General features: G+C 35.8%; 1 protein-coding gene across 2 annotated transcripts in view; it reads left to right on the forward strand.

The window, feature by feature from the left end:
- Positions 1 to 25,617, forward strand: part of UVRAG (UV radiation resistance associated) — a 320,861-nt gene that overhangs the window by 197,204 nt on the left and 98,040 nt on the right. For both annotated transcript variants that reach the window (XM_032427162.1, XM_032427163.1), the window contains one exon: positions 4,265 to 4,430. In XM_032427162.1, the coding sequence (XP_032283053.1) occupies positions 4,265 to 4,430 (166 nt within the window). The remainder of the gene's footprint in view (positions 1 to 4,264; positions 4,431 to 25,617) is intronic.

Here is a 25,617-nt window from a genome sequence, read left to right on the forward strand (position 1 = left end):
TCCTTGTTTTGAATAAAACCTCTTCCAAACTTCTGACAACTTTTTAGTATTCTGTAACAGCTGCATTCTTGGTCCTTCTCTAGTAAGGACCTCCAAACTGGTTATTCTGTGATATTCATGAGACTTTGCTGGGACAAACTTTCCATTGCTTGGGTTGACACTGTCTAAGAAACTCTACCATAGCGGCCCAACCTTTATTGTGCTTTTTTAAATGGGTAAGTTACTGGTAGAGTATGCCAAAGAGGCCTGGACATGATGGGAGAAAGTTGTCTGCTGAAGGGTATTCATTTGAGTTCCATTGACTGAGACATTTCTCGTAAAAAAAATTGTTTGTGTGTGTTTTTAAGTAATCCATAACACAAGAGCCTTTTGTGGTAATGAGACCCAGATTTCCTTCTGTGTCTGTATCCCTTTATGCAGGCATGATTTCTTGGAAAGGAGAGACCATATGTCAAACAGTGTCTCATTGAGAACATGGAATGATTCCATAGATGCTGTGGCAGTGATTAGAGTCTTAAATATTTTGTCCTGTCTGGATCAGTGGGTGCTTGGTTCCTTAACAAATCAGCTGCCTCAGTGATTGGGAAGGCAGGATGGTAAGAGCCTTTAGATCACTTATTATACTTGGATGCATTTGAATATTAATAGTTTGTCCAACATATAAGTTGAAGGGGCATTTGAATTAATTTTTAATATTGTCATGGCCATTGTGGGTTGATGGTATTATCATAAAAATTACACAAAAGCTGCTGCTCTGAATAACTATCCTACATTTAAAAAACAAATCAGAATTAATTATTATGAGGAAATTGCAGATTTTTGTTTTGTTTTTAAGCCCCTGAAAACATTGTTAAATAGAATCTTTTTCACACACCTGAGTCTTACAGTTTATTCCTGTTCCTCCGTGAATCCTTCCCTCCCCTGCCCCCCCAACTTCTTCTCACCAACAAACCTATCATCTGTAACCTTTCTAACCCTCAGAGCAGCATAAGGAACACAAACCTCTGCTCTGCATTAGGTGTTAGGGACGTCATTAATGCTTACTGGAAAAACACACCCCAGAGAGCCAGGTTTTGGCTTTGGCAGGTAAAAAGTCCTTTAGATCTTGGAATGCTGGAAACCTTAAACCTTTTGGTTTTTTAGCTAAAGTGATTGGCAACAGAAAGTGACATCTGAGGTTCGTGGCCAGCAATAGCCATAATTAACCACATGAGCTCACATTTTCCCACTGGAGGTTCAGTGGTCTTGGGGTGATGAAAGTGACTTCCCTACCAGGAGGTGGTTTTCCTTTTGAGGGTATTGGAATACCCTTGGGCCCTGTAATGCCTCACCCGTGGTCTTTTAAAATGCTTTTTAATATAAAGCTTCAATATTGGAAATCCAACACCATGGTGTTTAACAGTGAGGCTGTGCCTGAGCACCATGGCCTGGAATGGGAAACAACCTAGGGTTTTTAATAGGTGGAGCAGGGAGTCTTGTGGTGGAAACAATGGTGAGTGCCAATAACCAGAATCGAAGCTGATTTCCAGTATTATCTAGTTTCTAGGTTTTGCTGTTTCTGTTTGGATTTTTATTTCCATGTGGAGGCTTCTCTTAGAGATGCCTTTTTATCTTAAATTTAAGCAAAATTGTTTGGATCGTTGAAGAGAGGTCATGTTAGAAGACTAGTTTTTGTTCTTTTAATAGATATGTGGATGTGGTCTCAAGATTTGCAAATGCAATTTCTTAGTATTAAGCTTTTAGAAATATGGAAAAATGTAGATGCTTGCGTGTTTAGCATTGGATAGGTTTGGTTTTTTTTTTTTTTTTTTTTTTTTTTTTAAGCATTCATAGTTTTCATTTGACCTGTTTGGAAGGCTAATTAAGAGGCCTTCTCCTGCTTTCCAGAAGTTTGCAAATTCTTTTCTCTCTGGCCACATAGGAAAGGAAAAGCTTAGTGTAAAGCACATACAGGAAGGTCCAAACTTAGTGTAGCATTATCCTTTATTACTGTAAATCGTCTTCTTCTTCTCCTCTCCCTTCAAAAGAAGTTTCTTAAAGACCAAGTTCTTTTACTGATAGGAATATTTCAAATTCCATAAGCCCTATCCTTTATGGAAAGCAGGAGATGCAGGATTCAGTGACCTCTGATGGAACTCACTGTCCCAGCTCTGACTCCAGGGATAGGTATTTTGGGGGGCAGGGGTGTATATGCAATTCTCCCTCTTATTCCATCACTCATAGATTTTACCTATATGGTTCTGAGCAAGTCACTTATACCAACTAAATCTCATTTTTTCTCATCTCTAAATTGATAGCATCAGACTCAGTGATTTCTGAGATTTCTCCTAGCTCTAACATTATATGATGATTAAATTATAATGTAATGAATTTACAGTGTAGTATAATGTAATTTTAGTCTCTAAGGTGGTGTGATATACAGACTTCAGAAGAAGTAAAGTGTTACAGTACTCAAGGTACCCGTGTGGGACTGGGGCAAGAGGACATGGCCTCTAAGAACAATTAGGATTCTTGTCAGTTAGGGCATGACTGAGTAGTGAGTTGAAATGAATGCTGTTTCTTTCTTTTTTTTTTTTTTTTTTATCAGTTTAGTTTGAGAGAACATCAAACATTAATTTGAGAAGCCCATTCTCAGTCTAGCATGGTCCAAGTCACCGGGAACTCTCTGTTCTTTGCCCCACAAGAAAAGTGTGAAGAAACTGAGGTGGTACATGTGTGTCATCTGCTTGGTACATTCTAGGTTCCCAAGTTAAGAAATTGTTATGTGTTCCACAGTAAACTTCTGAGATAGTATGGTAGAGTGCTTAAGGACAGAGGCATTGTTGTCAGGCCAACCTGTATCATATTACTCTGTTACTTGAGACAGATTCCTTAACTTCTTTGACCCTTAGTTTCTTCATCTATGAAATGAATGAAATAGCATATAAAAAGGTGCCCAGCTTAGTAATTGTTGATGAATTAATGACTGTCATGAATAAAGTACAATAGTCAGTTCCTGGCGGAAGAGAAGTATACAATGAAAGTTACCTGTTTTTATAGGATAATCAAAGGGAAACCAAGAATCTGCCATGGTCGTCAATGGTGGAGAACGAACTGATGAATAGATGACTATAGGGGCATTCCTACAACAAGAAGCTAGTACTTAGATAACTAAGTATAAATATTAAAAAGAATGTGAAAAACATTTCTAATAATTGAAGTTAAGGTACCCTTGGAAATTGGGAAACAGTCAAGCCAAGGATATCTCAATTATTTCAGCTTCTCTCTAGCCTGAGATAGTCTAGATTATGTATTAAATCTTTCAGAGTGTGTGTATGTGAACTTTTAAAAGAATTTTGGGAATACTATATACGAAACAGTTGCTTTTTTCTTCCTCCTGGGGCAGGCTTAAAACGTTTTGTTGTATTACTCTGTTCTGAGTACCTGATGATTATTATCACTTGGTAGGTAATAGCAGAAATCTAGATGGTGAGTTAAAAATGTAATTATCTGTGACTTCTTAAAAGATAGATGCTTATGTATTGTATGGTGACTAATATAACATAATAAAATTAAAAAAAAAAAAGATCACCAAAAAAAAAAGATAGATGCTTGTGTTTGACTGTAGGGTACATACATTTTTTTTTCCTAATAGTTGCTTCCACCTAAACTGCATAAATAGGATATATATTAACTGTGGTTTTGACATTTTACTTTTACTGTTTAAAATATTTTTCCTCCATATCCTATCTCAAATTTCACAGTCTTATTTATGCAACACTATCTTTATGGATATTGAGAACATACCCCGTAAGGATGCATTGTGCTTTTTCACTTCACCTTAGACTTAATTTGTACAATAGTACAACAGTACAACTATATTGATTATAAAGTTAATGAATAAAATACATAATGCTCATATAATGCATTATGATTAAACCTCTGAAACTAATTTTCACATCGTATGATAGACTAGGTATTATCTCTGCCTTTAAAAAAAAAAAAATGCCGGGAAGGAAAGAAAGTAATGGATATTTGAGTGTACTAAGAACTCTTTGTTAAGATATATATGGAATGCTAATCTCATCACAGTAATTATTGAACAATAGTTCTAAATATAATAGATGAAATTTCAAGTCTTGTTAATATGTTTAGATTTGTATAAAATTCATGTAATTTAGATGTGATTAATATTTTATTTACTCTCTTGAAATTGATTATGATCTTGTAGCTACATTTATAAGGTAAATAGTTGTTTGCTTTTTCTCTGCTTTTGAATTTACAGCAAAAGATGATGGAAGCATTGCTGTTGCCCTTGGTTACACAGCACATTTGGTCTCCATGATTTCCTTTTTCTTACAAGTGCCCCTAAGATATCCTATAATTCATAAGGGATCTAGATCAACAATCAAAGATAATATCAATGATAAGCTGACTGAAAAGGAGAGAGAGTAAGTATCTTTTTTTATGTACTTTTAACATAAGCCAGTTTGAAACATGGAGTATATTAAAAATATGAAATGTGACCTAGACTGTGGTGATTTTTTGTATATCCTTTGTAAAGTGCTCCATTTCTTTTAAGTAGAATGTGATTATTCATTTAGATTATAATAAATCAAATCCTACACTTCTTAAAATTGTTAATGATAGCAAGGTTGACTCATTTAAGTTTAATTTGCTTTTGTGAGAAACAAGTATTATATACTCTGCAGATATTCATATAGTACCTGTTGCCTCTAGTTACCAAGTGAAATGATTAAAGATTTGTCAGACAAGCAAGAAAATCATAAAAGACTGAACAGCAGGTTGTACATGTCTGAAAAGTAGATTAGTGAACTGGAAGAAAGGTCAGTAGAAAATACATTGACCAAAACATAAAGAACAAAAAAGATGGATTATATAGAAAAGTGCTAGACTTATGTAGGACCCAATAAAAAGGTCTAAGATATGTATAATTGGGATCACAAAGAGAGAAAAGAAAGTACATAGGGTAAATGCAATATTGTAAGAGGTAATGACAGCATTTTTCAAATTTGATGAAACACATTAAGCTACAAATTCTAGAAGCATTAAATACAACCCATAGTAAGTACAAAGCAAACATAGGGAAATTATAGTAAAATAGCTGAAAACCAAAGACAAAGTGAAAATATTAAAAGTACCTAGAAAAAAAAAGACAGATTAGCATCAAAAGAGCATTAATAAGACTGAAAGCTAATTTCTCAATAGAATCTTTAGGAACCATAAAGGTGATGCAATGACATTTTAAAAGTACTATAAAACGGGGTACCTGGGTGACGCAGTCAATTAAGCGTCCAGCTCTTGGTTTCGGCTCAGGTTGTGATCTCAGGGTTATGAGATGGAGCCTGGCATGAGGCTCCATGCTCAGTGCAGAGTCTGCTTGGGTTTCTTTCTCCTTCCCCCTCTGCCACTTCCCACCCCCCCTCAAATAAATAAATCTTTTTTTTTTTTAAGTACTATAAAACAGTACTGCCAACTTAGAATTCTATACTCAGTAAATAATCCTTCAAATTAAAGGCAAAATAAAAGGCATTTCAGACCATTAAAATTGAGAAAATGCATCCCAGCAGACCTATACTAAGGGAAATACTAAAGGCAGAATAAAAATAAACATAGCACAGAAACATGGAAATATTTGCAGGGAGGAAAAAAGACAATAGAAAGGGTAAGTATGTGGGATGCCTGGGTGGCTCAGTCAGTTAAGCATCTGCCTTCGGCACAGGTCATGATCCCAGGGCCCTGGGATCGAGTCCCACATTGGACTCCTTACTCAGCGGGGAGCCTGCTTCTCCTTCTGCCTGCCACTCCCCCTGCTTGTGCATTCTCTCTCTCCGACAAATAAACAAACAAAATCTTTAAAAAAAAAAAAAAAAGAAAGGGTGAGTATATCTAAATTAATTTTGACTACAAAACAAATGGTAGGGTCATAAAATATGAAATACATATACATAAAATATGTGTGGAATTATAATGCATGACTAACACAAAAGTTGGGAAGTAGGAATGGAGTTAAAGTATTCCAAGATCCTAGCATTGTCTGGAAAAGGGTAAAGATACTGCTTTATAGGAGACTACTAAATCAAGGATGCATGTCATAATCTTGTAACTACTAAAAGAATTGTTGGGTACAAGCAAAAAATTAATAGAGGATATAAATAGAAAAAAATTTAAGTACTTTGTTAATCCAATAAAAGGCAAGAAGAGAAAGGAAAATGAACATTAAACAAGTGGGACAAATAGTAAATTTTTACTTATGAACCCAAACTTGTTCTGCAGTTACATTAAATGTAAATGTTATTAATATACTATTTAAAGATTGTCAGGCTGAAAAAAAAACTACACTTATCCTCCTTGCAAGAGGTACCTCAAATATAAGGACACAGAAATATTGAAAATATAAGAGTGAAAAAGATGTATTATGCAAATATCCATATGAGAGCTAAGATAACTACACTAATATCAGACAAAATGAAGTTTAAGGCAATTTTAAAAAGTGGGGTGTTTTAATACTGTCAGTTATACACACACACACCTAAAAGCATGACTTCAAACATACAGATAAAAGTTCACAGAATTACAAGGAAATCACAATTGTAGCAGAGAACTTTAAATTTTTTTACTAATTATTAGAAAAAGCAGATAAAACAATCAGAATCTAAAAGACTTGAACAGTGCAATGAACTAGGCCTGAGTTATGGGTAAAGAATATTGCACCAACGGCTATAGAATATACATTCTTTTTCTTTTTTTTATTATTATTATTATGTTCAGTTAGCCAACGTATAGTACATCATTAGTTTTTGATGTAGTGTTCAGTGATTCATTAGTTGCATATAACACCAGATACATTCTTTTTCAAGTATACATGAGACATTTACCAAAATTGATTATGCTGGGCCTCAACAAATTTCAAGAGATTGAAGTAGTTTACAGTATGTTTACTGGCCACAGTGGAATTTATGAGAAATTAATAATAAAATCCCCAAATGTGTAGGTATTAAACAGTGTACTTCTGTAAAACCTATAGGTCAAAGAAGAAACTGTAAAGGAAGTTTGAAATTATTTTGAACTAAATGATAAGAGAATATAGCATATGAAAGCTTGTAAGGTGCTGCTAAATCTGTTCCCAGAGGGAAATTTATTTCCTTAAATGTGTATGTATTAGAAAAAAAGAAGGATTTACAAATCATTCATCTAAGTCTCCTTTTGAAACCCCGAGAGAAAGAAGAGTTCGTTAAACCCTAAGAAATTAGAAGGAAGGAAAGAAAGGTAAGAGCAGAAATTAGATGGACAACTGAACAATGGAAAAAAAAAATACAGGCAAAAGTTCTAGCCTTTGGGACGCCTGGATGGCTCAGTCGGTTAAGCGTCTGCCTTCAGCTCAGGTCATGATCCCAGAGTCCTGGGATCGAGTCCCGCATCGGGCTCCTTGCTCAACAGGGAGCCTGCTTCTCCCTCTGCCTGCCGCTCCCCCTGCTTGTGTGCGTGTACTCTCTCTCTCTGGCATATAAATAAATAAAATCTTTATTTAAAAAAAGAAAAAAGTTCTAGCCTTTGAAACAACTGGAAAATATATAAGCCCTTAGTAGGACTAATTTAGAAAGAGGAGATAGGCAAAACAACTAGTATAAGTAAAGGGAAAAGAAGATGTCACTACAGATATATAGACATTAAAAGATAAGAAGATCTTAGGAACAACATTATGCTTTTCGATTTGAAATTCAAATGCAATTGGCTACATTTCTAGAAAAACACAACTTTCCAAAACTGATAGGTGAATGATGGAGTTTAGAAAACACTGCACTTGGCTAAAGGGAAGTGGATATAGATGATTCTAGGTCAGTTATTCTCAACACTGGCTGCACATTATTGTCATCTGGGGAGCCTTTAAAAATGAGCTCCTGACCCCCAGATTCCTGGCTTCTTCCCCAGAAATTCTGATTCAGTTAACAGGGCCCAGACATGAGGTTTTTTTTGTTGTTGTTGTTTTGTTTTGTTTAAAGTTCCTGAAGTGATTTTAATGTGCAGTCAGGGGTGAGAACCGCTGTTCTAGATTGAGAGACTATTGTGTTCATTGGAATGAAGAAATGAAATATCCTCCACTATATTTAGGAAACTGCAAGAGGAGAGGCAGAAAAGGTAGGCACCAAATGGAATAATTTAGTACCGTATCTGGTAGGACAGTGACACTCAGCTTGTAAATAGAGGGCAGGGAGCACATGTTTAGTTTAAATCAGTGCCTTTTAAAACCATTGATTAGTTGATAGCCGAAGTATTACTTCAGAAACATATAAAGAGATCCTGAAATGTATATGTTTGACAAAAGGGACATTGGTGTGTTTTCTTTTCTCTTTTTAAAAAATTGATGTGAAATCCACATAAGATTAACTTTTTTAAAGTGTACAGTTCAGTGGCATTTAGTATGTGTGCATTGTTGTGCAACCACCACCTCTGTCTAGTTCCAAAACACTTAATGACTCCAAAAGAAAACCCTGTACTCATTAAGCAGTCATTCCCTATTCTTACCCCACCCAATAACCCCCTCCCCCAGCCCCTGCTAGTGACCCGTCTCCTTTCTGTCTCTGTAGCTTTACCTATATTCTGGATATTCCATATAAATGGAATCATATAATATGTGACCTTTTGTTTAAGGTTTCTTTGACTTAGCCTGTGTTTTCAGGGGGTATCCATGTTGTATCATAATCAGTACTTCATTCACTTTTACGGCCCAATAATATTCCAGTGAATGTATATACCACATTTTGTTCATCCATTTACCTGTTGATAGACATTTGGGTTATTTCCACCTTCGGCAGTTGTGAATAGTGCTGCTCTGAGCATTCATGTATAAGTATTTGAGTATCCATTTTCAATTCTTTTGAGTATACATCTTGGAGTAGAATTGCTGGGTCATATGGTAATTCTATGTTTAACTCTTTGAGGAACACCAAATTGTTTTCCATAGCAGCTACACCACTTTACATTTCCTGATGTGAAGTGGTATATCATTGTAATTTTCATTTGTATTTCCTTAATGACTAATGATGTTGAGCATCTTTTTGTGTCCTTGCTGCCATTTGTTTATCTTCTTTGGAGAAATAATCTGTTCAAGTCTTCTGCCTGTTTTTTAATTGGATCACTCATTTTTTTTTTTATTGTTGAGCAGTAAGACTTCTTTATGTATTCTGGATACTAGATCCTTATCAGATATATCATTTGTAAATATTTTCTTCCCATTCTCTGGGTGGTTGTTAATAGTTTAAGGCCTAAAACTAAGGTATGTATTATGTGCAGCCTTGATGCCTGGTGAAACCTGGAAGGCCTAGAATATCCTCCCTTTGCTGCTTCTGTGGATAAAGTTCCCTTATCTAAACAAGACTCCTTATCCAGGGACCTACGTGTAGTTTCTTCTTATTCCTGAGTAGTGAATTTCAGTTCCTTGCCAGCCGGGGAATTGTGGAAAGAAACCAATCACATCTTCCCACAGGGACCAGTCAGCACTGCCTCCTTTTAATACAAAAAAGTCTTGTCTCCCACAGACCCTGGTTGTTCACTATCTTCCTGTGTGTCACCCTCATGTAACCCTGCATGGCATGTAGTGTCCTCCTCCCCTGGGCTATGATTATATGTAACTAATAAGCTGCTCTCAGTCTCATCTATCATTCATAGATTCTCTCTACTGTTTTTTTATTATCTATTTTATCTCCACTCTGTTATTTCCCTCATTCTGCTAGCTTTGGGTTTTGTTTTCTGTTTCTTTAGATGTAAAGTTAGGTTATTGATGTAAGATCTTTCTTTTTTTGAAGATTTTTATTTATTTACTTACTTGGGAGAGAGTGCCTGTGCAAGAGCTGGGGGAGAGGTGGGGGGAGGGGCAGAGGGGGAGGGAGAGGGACAAGCCGACTCCATGCTGACCACAAAGCCTGACATGGGGCTCAATCCCAGGATCCCACGACCCCTGAGATCATGACCTGAACAGAAACCAAGAGTCGGGTGCCCGACCAACTGAGCCACCCAGACACCTCAAGATCTTTCTTTTTTTTAATGTCAATGTTTAATTCTATAAATTCCCACATCCTATTAATTTAGTATGTTGTGTTTTTATTTTCATTCATCTTTTCTTAGTGGTACATAAATTAATGATGCAGTTCACAATTGATGCTGTCTCAGATTTTATAAACTATCAAATATTTTAGGTGGCTTTATGCAGTTTGTATCCTTTTGGAACAACATAGATGTACAAATAGATATATAAATAAAAATAAATTTATTGATTATGCTTGTTGATTGAATCAATCTCTCAATTTTTCTTAGCCTGGATCACTGGAATAGCAGATGAGACCTGGTTTTCTTCTCAGTGTGTCAATGTTGATGTAAACCTTTCCAGGTTATTAGATGGAATCAGGTCTTCATGGGAGATGGAAAATAGGAATTGAATGACTCATCGGATACATTATACTTGTTGTAATCGGCCTAGGAATCCTCAACCTCTGCCCTTTCTGATTACCTGCTTCATCTGGCTATTGGCACATGAGATAGTGGAGTTCAGAGTCCTATTTAGCCAGTTTTGCTGTGCAGGTGGGTGGAGACAGTTCTTTGGCCTGTTTGAAACATAGGTTTGAACTGATGCCTTGCCTAAACCATTACTTGTGCACCTGCACACTGTAAAGGGAAACTCTGAAATCTGTGCTGCATTCATTTTGAGGCTCAGACCACAAAACACGAAGGAATGTAACCAGAGTCCAGCCACAATGTTCTTTTACCCTTTATTCCTTCTTTCACTGAGGACTGAAAAGTAGGTTTTAAAGTGATTTTTGAAATGAAATGTATTAGTCATTGTTATTGTGCTACTTAACCGTCTGCTAGATGATACATTCCGGATGGATTACTAAAACAATCATTGAGCTAGGACATAGCCGGTCAGAGCATAAGGCTTTTTCAAGCCCTCAAAAAATGTCTTAAGGTTGTTGTTTTATTCTCAGAAGGAGTGGTATGATTGGCAGGCACTTTCGAAACTTCCTGACGTGTCCACAACAAGGCTTTTACAAAACTCTAAAAGATGGGTAACTGTTTTTCTATAATGGAATCATTGGAACCTAGAGACATGTTAATGCTGCTTTTCCCATTTCCTTGGTTGTTTTGTTCTTATGTTTATTCCTATGGAAGATCTTGGACTAAACCCTAGGAGTTGTCTTTTTTACCTGGCTGATTCTGATTTCTTTTAGAGACAGAAATTTTAGAGTATATAAAGAAACTATGGTGTGTTCAAAAACAGATAATACTGGGCCCAGGTCATAGTCATTGCATGTGGATCTGATGCTCATGAGAGAAGGAATGGTCTGTTTTAATTATCTAACACCTTTTCTGTGACTGAATGCATAAGGCAGTCATATATATGCTTATATATAAGGAGACTGGCCAGACAGGTTCCAGTCCTGTGACTAGAGTCTTCTAGTTTTCTTGCAGCCACCGTGGCATGTCTAGATGTTTCTGGAGCTCCCTCTTCAGCATAACTAGATTGCATTTTGCCAGGAAGGAGGAGACAGGAATTTTCAGAGTGGCCATGAGCTGAGAGATTCCCTATTTCTCTATTCCTTCAGCCTACTTTTTGACTTGGCAACACTGACTTGTTGAATAAATGAATGAGAATTTTTCTAATGGCATCTCCCTGAAGCAATTAGGATACCATGAATATTGCTTGCAAAGAAGGAAATTCTCTATAGAAAGAGTGACCGGCACCTGGGTTTTCGTTGGTATAAAACTTATATTAAAAACATAAATGTTTTTAGACTGCTGTACTTCTGACTCTTCATTTCTATTATTACCTGCTTCAGGCATTCTTAACCACCTGCTGACACATCTTATATAAGAATTATAGACTCCTTCCTATAAGAATCCTCAGCTTCTGTTTGTTAATCAAGCTGTTTTAATGCAGACCGTTCAGAATTGGGTTGCTGTTTTCACTAAATTAGCATCTGTTTGCTTTCATAGCATCCAGTTAAATCTGATGGCCTCCTTCCAGAAGTAGAGATTTTCACATCATGATTAGGCTTCAGTGCTGTGGCTTTAATTTTCAACTCTTCTGTTTATCCTATAAATTTGAACATTCTTTATAACCTTTCATTTTCATTTTATTGTAGGTTGTTGCTCAGATGCTGGCATTTAGAACACTCAGTACCCTAGATCTCAGACCTTAAATTGAACAATGAATGTGATAACTTGAGGCAGTTGGGTGGACCAAATGCTTTGGTGTTTTTTGTTCTTTGTTTTTTTAAATTTCTTCCTTGCTGTATAACTTAAAAGTATAATCAAACAAATATTTTTCAAGGTGACTAATATTACTGAAATGAATGCAATTATTCTTTCAGCTTTTCCACTTGATTACAGGAATATGACCTAGGATGAAAAAATCTCTGTTAATGTGAAAACTCCCAAATGTCTGTGGTCTGACTCCATTATAACTACCTAAGGGAACACCATGGAACGAACAAAAATGAAGATAGAAAAAAAATGTTTATGTCTATGCAGAATTACAGATTTATTGTGTTTTAGAACCAGAGTATTATTAGATCATATGATTTAACCCTTCAGTTCACACATGGAGAAACAGGTTGAGAGATGAAGTGAGGTCATGTAACAAGTTAATTAAGCATTCACTTTAATATGGCCCACTGAGGAAAGCAAGCCCAGAAGATGGCATGCTAACTATAAGTGTAGTACTTTTAAGCAAACACTTGGGAGATGTATGTTTATCAAGAAGGGGCTGTATATGAGACTGAAATACTGTTTTTCCTGATTTAGGAAAATCTCTTTGATGAAAATGCCATGATGTAGATTCCTGTATGTTAAGTCATTCTGTTAAGTTCTCGTGGAAAATGTTAATTACTTAAATCCCATTTATCAATTGGTTCACTTGACATTTGTTTTTTTCTCTAAAAGGTACAATGTAAAATGCCTCTCTTTCCTTCTCTCTCTTGCCTCAATTTATTTAAATTTGGTAGGATTTGTTTTCATTTTTTATTTCCAATTATGTAAGGCTTTGGGATTACATGGGCTTCACCTCTTATCACTGAACCACTGTGGAAATGTCCTCTCTGAGTCTTGGTTTGCCTGATATAATACCCATGCCACTAGGTCATTATGAGGATTAAATGAAGCACAGTGCTTGGCACATGGAAGATGCTCAGTAAAATCTGCCCCTACTCTTATGTATACATTGAGCTTTGGAACAGGAATTCCAGGCAGCCATGTAATTTTTTTATTAAATGTAGATGCTAAAAGGAAAGGTGGGCATAAGGAAAGGTTAAGGAAAATCGAAAATCCCAGTGGCATAGCACTAGGTTTTCTTTTATAATAATGCCACAAGGTACATCATTTTTTTCAGTCAATGGTATCAATGCAAAGGACTAATGAGGTTTCCCAGAGTGCTGGGGAAAAAAACTTCCAGGTCTGAAGACTTGGCTCTTTGACTTCAACTATGCAGGGAGGTTAGTGCCTATTATCTACTAATGAGTCAAGCAAGTGTCTGTATCTTAGAAGCTATCAGTTTAGTGAGTGCTGAAGGAAAATACAGCATGTTCAAACAAACTGGTTCCCAGCCTGGCCTGCTACTTACTTTTTTGGTCTTATCCCAGTTCCCTCTGAGTTCATAACCAATGCTTCAGTCTAACTATTGGTTTCCAGATATATTACATTATTTTTCACCTTGATACTCTTTATGCTATTCTGCTTATCTGGAATGCCTGGAATTGTACATAAAACCCTTCTCTTTTTTTTTTTTATTTTTTTTTAAAGATTTTATTTATTTATTTGACAGAGAGATAGAGAGCACAAGTAGGCAGAGAGGCAGGCAGAGGGAGAGGGAGAAGCAGACTCTCCACCGAGCAGGGAGCCCGACGTGGGGCTCGATCCCAGGACCCGGGATCATGACCTGAGCCGAAGGCAGCCGCTTAACCGACTGAGCCACCCAGGTGCCCCAAACCCTTCTCTTTTTATCTAAAACTTTTCTCATAAACTCTTTCTTGATTTCCCATAGTTTGGTGTATTCTCATAGCCTTCCTTAATCCTATGAGCAGTTCTCTCTGAGTAGTATCTCAGAATGAAGTTAAGTTTATGTATACTCTTTTTCATTTAACAACAATCCAGTGATACAAGTCATGTGCTAGAGTTGTCTGTCCTCTTCTTATCCAAAATATTTTCAGTGTAGAAACTGCATCTTACTTGGCATCAAACTTACTCCATTGCCTTGCAGAGAGCCTTGTATTGTGTAGACACTCAATAAATATTTCTTGAATTGAATTAGGAGAGCAAAAGGGATGTTCAGTTTTTGCAAATGCTATTAGGTAATCTGACACTCCACACCGTAGGCCCATAGTTTTAACTCTAGATGTTCTGGCCAGGACAATCATTATTTCATACGGTCCCGTAGGACCATGGCAAGCTATTAACTTCAGTGCCTGTTGTAATCCAAGGCACAGGCAGCAGTGCTGATGGGGTTGTGTTCAGGAGTGAGAGCAAAAAGCGTGTTTTAAAATGAGGAATCCCCATGGAAATTTAAGCAGGAGCGATCAACAAAATAAAAATGCAGAAGGTGGTTGCTGGGTGAAACAGGAAATGAACACCTTGTGAAGATTAGGCATTCCATTGAGAGAAGGGAAATGTGGGAAATGAGTCCAAAGTAATTGTGCAGCTATTTCATTGCTGACACTTGGAAGCATATTGTTGTGTGTGTTTTTAATGAAGTGTGCTTTTATAGTGCTGATGTTATTATCTGGATGAGGAAGTCTTCTCTAGTATTATTGTCATCTCAGCTTTCTGCAACCAACTAAATTAAAATACAGTAATGTAATGGGACAGCGGGATAAAAAAGAAAACCAGATGACTCTGACATGTGACCCCAACTTGAACTTAGTGCTTTTCTGGTTTGCAGTGTACTCAAATCAGAATAGAGGTTCAGTGTAATGCTTGGCAGGGTTGGTGGAGGAAGATAAAATATTTAGTTAATAGTGGACTATGTCATGGTGTCATGGGGTAAAGAACGTTACATTATTAGAATATGCGAAATCAGTGTTTCTCAAGAGAGCATCAGGCAGCTCTCCAGGTAGTCCATGGATTGGCTTTTTGGAGTCTGCCAATATGTATCACATGACAGTATAGATGCTTTGGGTTCTGATATGAATTAATCATTTACTCTAATAAGTGAGACTTTATTTTGTTGGTGTTACATTGAAAGTAGCACTGTTCTTTTCTTTAGTTCTTATATGTTTGATTTTTTGGTAGGCAAATAATGAGGGATATGGGGATAACTGTACCAAGCCAGAAAGTTTGGAGTAGGTGATTTATGGACTCTTGTTTTTCTGAAGAAACAAATGCATGGAAAGAATAAGAAAATTATTTTTAGGTACATGTGAACTTATTTTAACTTCCCAAAACATCATATGATAATAGTTCTTCAGACAATTTTCTCTCTTTTTTTTAAGCTTTGTTTATTTGAGGGAGAGAGAGAAAGAGATATTGAGCGCAAGCAGGGGGAGGGGCAGAGGGGGAGAGAGGGGCGGGGAAGCAGACTCCCTGCTGAGCAGAGATCCTGATGCGGGGCTCCACCCCAAGATCCTGAGATCATGACCTGAGCCAAAACGGAGACTTAACCAACTGAGCCACCCAGGTGCCCCTCTTTAGACAGTTTTCTAAGGATAACATTTATGTCCAGGATAATAGTATCATTATAAAACAAATTTATGTCATTCTTTTAACCAGAGAGTTCTATTTGCTGCCATATTTTTATACCCCTCCCCTATGATAATTTATAACTAATAAGATCACCAAACATTACTGCTGAATCAGATTAAATGATCAACTGGTTTTCATAGTGTTTTTCTTCTCTAATTCCTTGAAATGAAAAAATTGATATATGAGAGTTAACTCATATATAGTTAATTCACAAGAGAGTTAAATTATAAAAAGGTTACATCACATCAGTCAAACCATGTATTGAGGACTAGTCCGTTATCGGTTACTGCTCAAGATGCCGGCATTAGGTAAAATCATTCATTGCTGAAGTGGCATCAGGAATGGATAGTAAGTGGGCAGACAGTCATGCATAGCATGATAAGGGCCATGCTGGAGATCAGAATGGGGTTGAGTTGGGGGTGGCCAGCAAAGGCATGCATGAGGAGATGGCCCCTAAACATCAGAGCTTCTGAGTGTAGAAGAAGATTAAGAGATGTTCCAGCTAAAGCTGGATGCAGCAGACCAACACATACACTGACACAAAAGAGGTATTACAACTGTCCATTGACCAAAGCTTCCAGTGTCTCACCTAGCTTTGTAAAGTGACTTCACTTGAAGTTGCTCAGCAGTTTTCTTCAGGCATAGATAAAAGAAGGAAAAGTTTATATTTCAGTCTTTAGTCTATGTAGAAATAAAAATGACTCTCAAAGTTGATTAGCTATAAGTGGTTAATATCAATATACATTTATTCAGGGCATAGTAATATAACTTTATAAAGTATTTTGGATCACAGATTGGTTATGATAAATATATGACTAATTTGACTTAAACATACATTCACTTTTGTATGTATTAACAGGGATAAACCATATTGGTATTTAAATAATAAAAACTATGTATTCTAAAGTTAGGAAAGGAGAAATCATGACCTTCCGATTTCAGTCTTGAAAGAACTTTGGCATTAAACACACCTTGAATCAGTTTATTTCACCTCACCATCCTCAGTGTACTCATCTGAAAATGAAGATAATGACTTTAGAGAAATGTGAGGAGTAAAAGACTTTATATAAAATTACCATTGCATATGGTCATTCAGTAAATATTTACCCTGAGTAAATGAACGCAGTAGTCACAGCATTGATTTCTTTCCCATCTACCTGAACTTTTTGATCTTACTTTATTCCAGTAGAAATGAAAAACTTGGAAAGTCCTTAGTTTTCAATTTGGAAAGGATCTCTTAAATAAATCACAGAAACACACAGACCATATTATGAGAAATCCATAAATTTGTTTTTCATTAAAAAAAAACTTGTTTAAAACAAAAGAAAACATAAACAAAAATGAAAAGGCAAGCTACATATCAGAAGATATTTTCTAGCACATAAATTAACCAAGGGTCAGTATCTACAATATATAAGTAAAACCTTTATATCATCAATAAGAAAAGGAGCAATCATCCCAAAAGGAATATGGACCTAGTATGTAAAGAAGCTGTTACAGAAGAACAAGCCCTAAATGTCTAATAACATAAGAAAAGATACTCAGCTCAGTAAAATGCAAATTTATACCAGAAGAGATACAACCTGGGAAAAATAGAATGTCTGTTTTAGTACCTAATTTGTTGAACATTTAGAGGAAAAGGAGCTCTCATCCTTTGTGAAAATTTCAGTTAGTTTATCTATTTCAGAGGATAATTTGATGATACAAACCTATACAAACCTTTCCCAACAACCTCATTCCTGGTTATATACTAGATTCCTGAGTAGCTTTTATATGTATGTGGTCTACAAATGTTTATTGTATCTCATTATGATAGATAATTAAGTAGATTATCTCTTGGTTACCTCTATTCTGTATTAAAATTATTCACAATTATATAGCTAGCATTTAATTTTCTTAAAGTGCGTCTGTCCTTTTGTACTGTTCCTTTCAGAATCTCTATTACTATAAAACATTCTTTTCTTTTACAACTACTTCCTTTAAGCCTGGAATACATGTTTCTTCATATACAGCTTCTTTCTTTCTCATTACTAACACAGGGTTGATGTGGGTAGTTACTTTTTCTCATAATTCATATCATTTCTATATACCAGTTCTTGATTGGTTTTAAATTTATAGCAGTAGTTCTCCTTATTTCCTTTAGAGCAAATATTGATGTTAATAATGCCTAGAATTTTGAGTGCTACTCATTTATATTATTGGAAACCTTTTTAAAAGACTTACAAACGAATTAATTTTTCCCATGCTGCTTGTTAGTAACTCTCATTAATGTAAATGATGGCTCCCAGGTTCATGGTGTGGAGAGTCTAGTGATGAAATCCTAGAAGTGTTAACTGTAGTAAGTTATAGAAATTTACTGCTCTGAGTTAATTAAACACACCAACAAGCAACTGAAGCATTTTATTATTTTAATTTGTATAAATATAAGGTTGGTAAGCTAATGAGAAGTGGCAGGTCTCTTGGAGTTTGATTGACACCTGTACTAAAACTCTTTTAAATGTGTAGATGACGCATGAATTTATTGAGACAACTTATGTTGTAAAATATTCCATACAGGAAATACTTGTTTTTGAGTGTGCAGTAGCATAATTTTGTCATTCCAGCTTTAAAAAAATTACTTACCAGAGGAAAAACTTTTTTAGAAGCAGCCTCCTAATACTGAATTTGCTAAATATTGTTCTGTACGAGAGACAGAATTTATTTTATTATTTTCTGGTTTCTGTATTAATTGTGGTCTCTGCTTAAATCACAGAATAGGAGATTCATAAGCTGGTTGAAAAGCAATTTGGTAAATAGCCTGTTATTTTCCCTCAGATTTTCAGGGGAAATGATAGGTAGTAGTCCATTCTAAGAGGATACAGGTTAGTCACATTAAATTGTGAGAAGTTCCCCTTCCCATTTTTGTATCATTTTGGGAGAAGCCTACCTGTCTTTTTAGTATGCAATTTGGAATAAGCACTTAACTCAGTTTTGTACTATTAAGTGCAAATTCAAAATCAAGCCATATGGTATCAGAATTATAGGTGCACAAATGAACCTACTCACCTATTTATTCATCATATGTTTAGTAAGTCTGTAATGTATGGCAGACATTGTTCTAAGTCTTTGGAATACAGTATGAGCAACATCAACAATTAAAACAATCTTTTTTTTTCTTTAAAATAAATGATTAGTGGGCGCCTGGGTGGCTCAGTTGGTTAAGCGACTGCCTTCAGCTCAGGTCATGATCCTGGAGTACCAGGATAGAGTCCCACATCGGGCTCCCTGCTCAGCAGGGAGTCTGCTTCTCCCTCTGACCCTCCCCCCTCTCATGTGCTCTCTCTCTGTCATTCTCTCAAATAAATAAAATCTTTAAAAAAATAAATAAAATAAATGATTAGTTTAAAATCAGTCCCACAAATAGTACTGAGTATCTGCCATATGAATAGACTTTATGCTAGATGGTTTTACAGAACAGATACAGACTAAGAAAGTGAGCATATTATCTAAACTTACTATTTAATTCAAGAAATAACAAAAACTACCTTATTTCATGCCGTTTATTCAGTATCACTTCTTTCTTTATCTGCTCTGCCCTTGTCTTGTGAACACATTGTAGGATTAATTAGGCATCCCCTTGGGAGAGCAAGAAAGACCGTTCAGTCTGAGCAAAGAAAGATATGGCTGGTAGAGGTGGTTTGGGAACAGTCTCAACAGCCATTTTGTTGTTAAAAGTAAAGGACTGATTATTGACTAGAAAGTACTTTATAGTTTTGGGACCAACTTAAAAGTTACTTTGCTCAGGATATCTATTTTAGTTTTTTGGCTTTTCAAGTGAAAATAACATGCTTAAATGACCCATGGCTTATTCCCAGCAAAAATATGCTAGCATGAGGACCTATTTGTTTGACAAGTTTAATTCAGAGGGATGTTAAATAGTGTTTATCTGCTCAAACCTAGCCAATGAAATAAAAGGTTATAAATATTAAATTAGAAATACCATGATTTATTGTTATGAGTTTCACACATGGGTGTGCCTGAGTGTACACATGTATAGACATAGAGCAATATCAGATAATATTTAAAAACAAGGATTCCTAGAATCATTATGTTCACCAGATATCTTTTGAGTAAAATATCCTCTTTTCTCTATTGTGTTCCAAACATTTTAACTCGTAGAAGATACTAAAAATAAGATTCACCATAAATACACATAGAGACTGCCCAATCTACTATCCGTCTAGGAGTAGTATACTCACTAAAGGTTAAATTGTTTATGGCTTCTTCAATTGACTCTTTTTCCACTCTAATCTTTTAAAAAACATCCTGGGAATAGAAAATCCAGAGGGGAAATTCAAGGACTCAGGTGGGAAAGAAGCCAAAAAATAGAATGTACACCTTTGGAAATAGAAATAATAATTTGAAAAAAAAAAAAGGCTTTTAAATATATTCAGAATTCTCAAAGATAAAGGAGGAAATAGCATCCATAAAACAAGAATGGGGGCTTATGAAACAGAAATAGGCAATTGTGGCTCAAAAAAAGTAGATTTTTTGGAAGGTCATATTGGAAAGGAAAAGTCTCTTTCTTAAAAAACAAAACAAAACAAAAACCCTTGTAAGATAAATACTAGACTGGACACACTTAAGGAGAGAGGACACGCTTAAGAGAGACAGAAATATATGAAACAGAACTTACAGGACATAGAGGATGATTGAGGTATCAACATATAGTAGGAATTCTAGGAGTAGAGATTAGAGGGAATGGCAAGGAAGAAATATTATTTTTTAAATGGTTAAGAAAAAAATACAGAGAGAAGACTTATGACAAAAAAAGGAGGCAGATAGAATAAAGATTGAAAAATCATATAATGTACTTTGAACAACTTTTAAAAGTTAGGTAGGATGGATTTTTTTTTTTTTTAAGAAATGTAACAATATTGATTCGAAAAGAAATGGGAAAACTGAATAAGTTTTTGTTTCCAGGGTGCCTGGGTGGCTCAGTCAGTTAAGGATCTGCCTTCGGCTCAGGTCATGATCCCGGGGTCCTGGGATCCAGCCCCACATCAGGCTCCCTGCAGTCTGCTTCTCCCTCTCCCTCTACCTCTTCTCTCTGCTCGTGCTCTCTTCCTCTCTCGCTCTCTCAAATAAATTAATAAAATCTTAAAAAAAGAGAGATTTTGTTTCCAGGTAGAATAGATGTCTAGGCCAGTACTGAAAATGTAGGATTAAAAAAAAAAATTCTTATGTATTTATTAGTTAACAAGGAAATAAAGAATACTTAGGCCTGGAGCACTGGCTGACTCAGTTTGTAGCGCATGTGGGTAGAGCCTGCAGCTCTTGATCTCTGGGTCATGAGTTCAAGCCCCACACTGAGTGCAGAGCTTATGAAAAAAAAAATATTTAGACTAAAAACTGAGTGAAAGCAAGAACTTAGAGAGATAGGGTAAGCCATGAAGCAAGCTTTTGCCTCGAAGGCATTTAATAAACTAAATTTGAATTTGGTAAAAGAACCTAATCAGGACAATATGAAAAACAAAACTGATAAACTCAGTTATGGACATTAAGTAAAAATACAAAATAAAATGTCTGTAAGTTGAATCTAGCAATTCAGAAGTCAGTGGCTCAACATTAAAAAAGCCTTCCACATGATTCACTCATTAACAGATTAACAGAAACATCATATGGTTATTTGAATAAATGCAGAAAAAACATTCAATAAATTTAGTACTTAGAAAAGCCGTATAGGTTTTGATTAGGAGCATAGCTGTGGAACTAGGTGGCATGAGTTTGAATTCACATTCTTATTTATTGTATGTGGTAGACAGAAATTGAAACAGTACTCAGGATTTGCACTGTCCTGGTATCCTGCTCTGTATAATTTCTTCCCCAGCCTAGGCCAGCATCTTGATTTCAGACTTGTTAGACCTTGAGCAGAGAACTCATCCACACTGTACCTGGACTTCTGACCTCCAGAAACTATGAGCTAATAAATGGGTGTCAGTTTAATCTAATAAATTTGTTATATTTTTTTAAGCAGTAATCAAAAACAACTAAATCATGTGACCTTGGACATGTTACTTGATTTCCCTATGCTTTGTTGTCTGTAAGATGGAGATGATAATAATAGCACCCACTTCAAGGGGTATCTGTGTGGTTTAAATGAGTCAATATATGTAAAATAAATGTGGTACATGATGGTAAAGCCTCAAATATCCTCAAATAGTACTAGTAGTTATTAAAACTCTTGGTAAACTAGAAACAGAAAAGAATTTTCTTAAAATGCTGAAGAATGGTTGTCAAATCTATAGCAAGCTTTAGGCTTAATGATGAAACTATTCCCATTAAAGTCAGAAAGCAGATAAAGATGCCAGTTATTATCTTTACAATAGAACGTTGTGCCTGAGGTTTTGGTCTATCTAATTATATGGAGAGAAGAGATGAGGTACAAGTATTTGAAATAAAGGCACAAAATTATCTTCTGCAGATATGAATGTTACATAGAAAACGTGAGGGAATCTGCAAACTATTAGAATTAGAAAACCTAGCACATTTGTTGGATATAAGATCAAAATGAAAATCAGGTAGATTCTATACACCAGCAATAATCAAATAGAAAATGAGCACAATATAATTATCTAGTAATATATTTAATAAAAAGTGTGAAAGATCTTTATCAATAAAAACAGAACACATAAAAATGATAATAAAGCACACAAAAGATCCAAATAAATGGATGTACATACATACATGCTTGGTTTAACTATATCTTATGTTATTCTGATTTGTTATAGCACTCTTTGTAATATTTTTCTTTAAAATTGTTTTTGAATTTGAAATAATCTCTTAACAGTATTATAAATCTATTTTCTCCCATATGCTATTATTAGATACTCTCTGCCAATAACCAGATAGAAAAGTTTGGTCTCATACTGGCTAACCAAAAGGTTGTGCAAATGACAATGCCAGATCTGCAGCAAAGAAGTAGAAATATATTACATGGATTTAAAAATGCAGGTTTAAAATGGAAATAGTGAGAAAACCATTACAGTCCGTAGCAAACGGGTTAGTGGAAGTTATTTGACATTAAGAAGGAGATCTTAGGGTAGGGGGATGGGTGAAATGGCTGATGGAGATTAAAGAGTACACTTACTGTGATGAGCACTGAGTAATGTACAGAATTGTAGAATCATATTGTACACCTAAAACTAATATAACACTGTGTGGTAATTATACTAGAATTAGAAATTAATATTAAATTTTTTTAATTTTAAAAGAAGATCATATACATTACTGTAACCCTAGGAAGATTGAGCAGCACTTATAAGGAAGTGTATCAGAAATTAGTTTGTCTAGGGGCGCCTGGGTGGCTCAGTCGTTAAGTGTCTGCCTTCGGCTCAGGTCATGATCCCAGGATCCTGGAATCGAGGCCCGCATCGGGCTCCCTGCTCAGCGGGAAGCCTGCTTCTCCCTCTCCCACTTCCCCTGCTTGTGTTCCCTCTCTTGCTATGTCTCTCTCTGTCAAATAAATAAATTAAATCTTTAAAAAAAAAGAAATTAGTTTGTCTAAAAATGAATAGGATACTCAAATTTTGGGGGGCCAGATTTGGGGCTTTGTCCAGAAAATCATGGGAGAACCCCTTATTGCTGTCAGGATTCAATAAAAAGTTTCCATTTATAAATTAGTGAGTAAGAGGTGAAAGATTTATGCGATCTGAAGAGAAACCAGAGTATAAATTAGTGAGTAAAAACTTTAGCACAAAAATAGCAAACAGAAGAAAGGAAGGAAGGAATCAATCTAGACTATATAAAGAACATTTTGGTTCAATAGTTAAAAAGAAACAGCTCAGTTGAAAAATAGTGAAAGGATGTTGCATCAGTCAGATTTCAGTCAGGAAAGCAGAATCACTGAGTGTTTGGTATAAGGGATTTATTTATAGGAATAAGATATTACACAATTGTGAGAGAAGCTGAAAAAGAACCCGAAAGGGGGAGTTGGAGGATTAGAGAAAAGTCACTGACCGGCCCTTCAGAAGTTCAGTGCAGGTGGGCAACTCAGCCCAAGAAGTGGGAAGCAAGATCTGTCCAGCTGCTCAGCGGAACCCCAAAGGGGAGCAGGTGGAGACATCTATGGAAGACTGTTGCCACTGCATCTGGTAGTGGGCTTGGAGTCACGATTTGTCAGTAACGCCAGCAGTTGGGAACAAAAGCTAGATGCAGAACAGGAGCACAAAGACCAGATGGACTCTGTAGGCAGCCTTATGTCTGCCTCTTTCTGTGTCTAACCACTGTGAACTTCGGGGTATAATGGCCGCTGCTTCACTTCTGTCTTCCAAACCTCATGCAAATTTATCTTTTGTTCAACTCTAGCCTGCATCCATATGGGCAATGGTATTCTGGGAAATAGTTCCAGCTTAGCCAAGTGAACACAGTAAAAACCCACAACAGATATGAATAGGCCCTACACTTTATTCTAGGAATATAAAGATAAGAACAATAGACAATAGTAATCACTCAAAATTACAGTAGCTTTTGCTATGTTTCAGGTGCTGCTGTTAGATATAACTTACAGCAGTTGTCACAGCCGTCACAAAAGCAGTGTGAGATTAATGCTGTTATTATCTCCCTTATATTGATGTGTAGACTGAGTCGCAGATAGGTCAAGAAATTTACTTCCAAGGCTACACATTTTTCTTTAGGATTAACAGCAGCAACATTTTGGCAGAGTCTAGTAAAATGGGGACATAGTTAGAGACTGTACATACATACTAGAGAAACTTGCTCACAGGAGGGCATATAAAGATAGTATGATAATAAATTTATCATTTGTACTAACGAATAAATAGAAAAAATTAAACAGCTTACATCTCATCAGTAATGGAGTGGAGAAATCAAATTTGGAATATATGTAAGATGGAATACTAATTAGGACTTCAAAGGAATGCATTATACACACACACACACATTGGCAAAAATAGTTCTCAAAAAACAATATTGAGGGGGAAAAGTAAGTTGCAAAATGATATGCATGGCTCATTATTACTTATGTAAACATTTGAATTTTAAAAGTATAAAAAGTGATATACACAGATGTTCACCAAATTTATAAAGCTTAGTGACTTGTGGGAGATGCTATGGCAGATGCAGTTGCTTATCTACCCACAACCATTCTTGGCTTCCTATTTATCAGCGAAGCTCAATTTCGTTACCCTTTCTCTTCATTTACTATATGGAAGGTGGGCCCCAGAAACTAAACCACGACTGGCTTTTTACCAACCATGGTATTCCCATTCCTCTCACCAGTGATTGGTTTTGACATAAAATATGTCACAATTCTGGCCAGTTTTAAGGGTGTTTCTGGGAGTGGTTTTATGCACTACGACAGACATGGCTAGGGTGTTAATAATAATCTATTTCTTGATCTCAGAACTGGTTTCATGGGAGCATTAATTCTGTGAAACTTCAGTGGTTTTGAACTTATTTATATGTTGTATTAATGAAAAATGTATATATAATATATATGTGATGTATGACAAATGGCACGGGAGAAAAGTCCATCATCATCTACTAGATGTTGTCTCCAGAAATGAGACCTGAATGTGTTGCAACCATTTTATGACCATGAATGGGTCTAAACCAATTTTCTAAGGATGGCAGGATAGAAAGATGGGAAAACCTGAGTCCTGGATAAAGCCATCAAGTTCCTGAGTTAGCCAATTTTGGAACTAGTCTGTCTCCATTCTTCTTATATAAATCAGTTGATTTGAGTTTTCTGTCACTTGAAGATGAAAGCATCCTAACTGTTGTCAAAGATGGGGAAGTAGTTGGGGTGGGGGACAAAGGAGGCTCACTTTATTTGCCATGTTTTATTTATTTTAACTAAAAAATGCAAAAATAATATCAATTGTCAGG

This window comes from Phoca vitulina, unplaced genomic scaffold (assembly GCF_004348235.1).
Source record: "Phoca vitulina isolate PV1807 unplaced genomic scaffold, GSC_HSeal_1.0 scaffold36, whole genome shotgun sequence".
Lineage (NCBI taxonomy): Eukaryota > Metazoa > Chordata > Mammalia > Carnivora > Phocidae > Phoca > Phoca vitulina.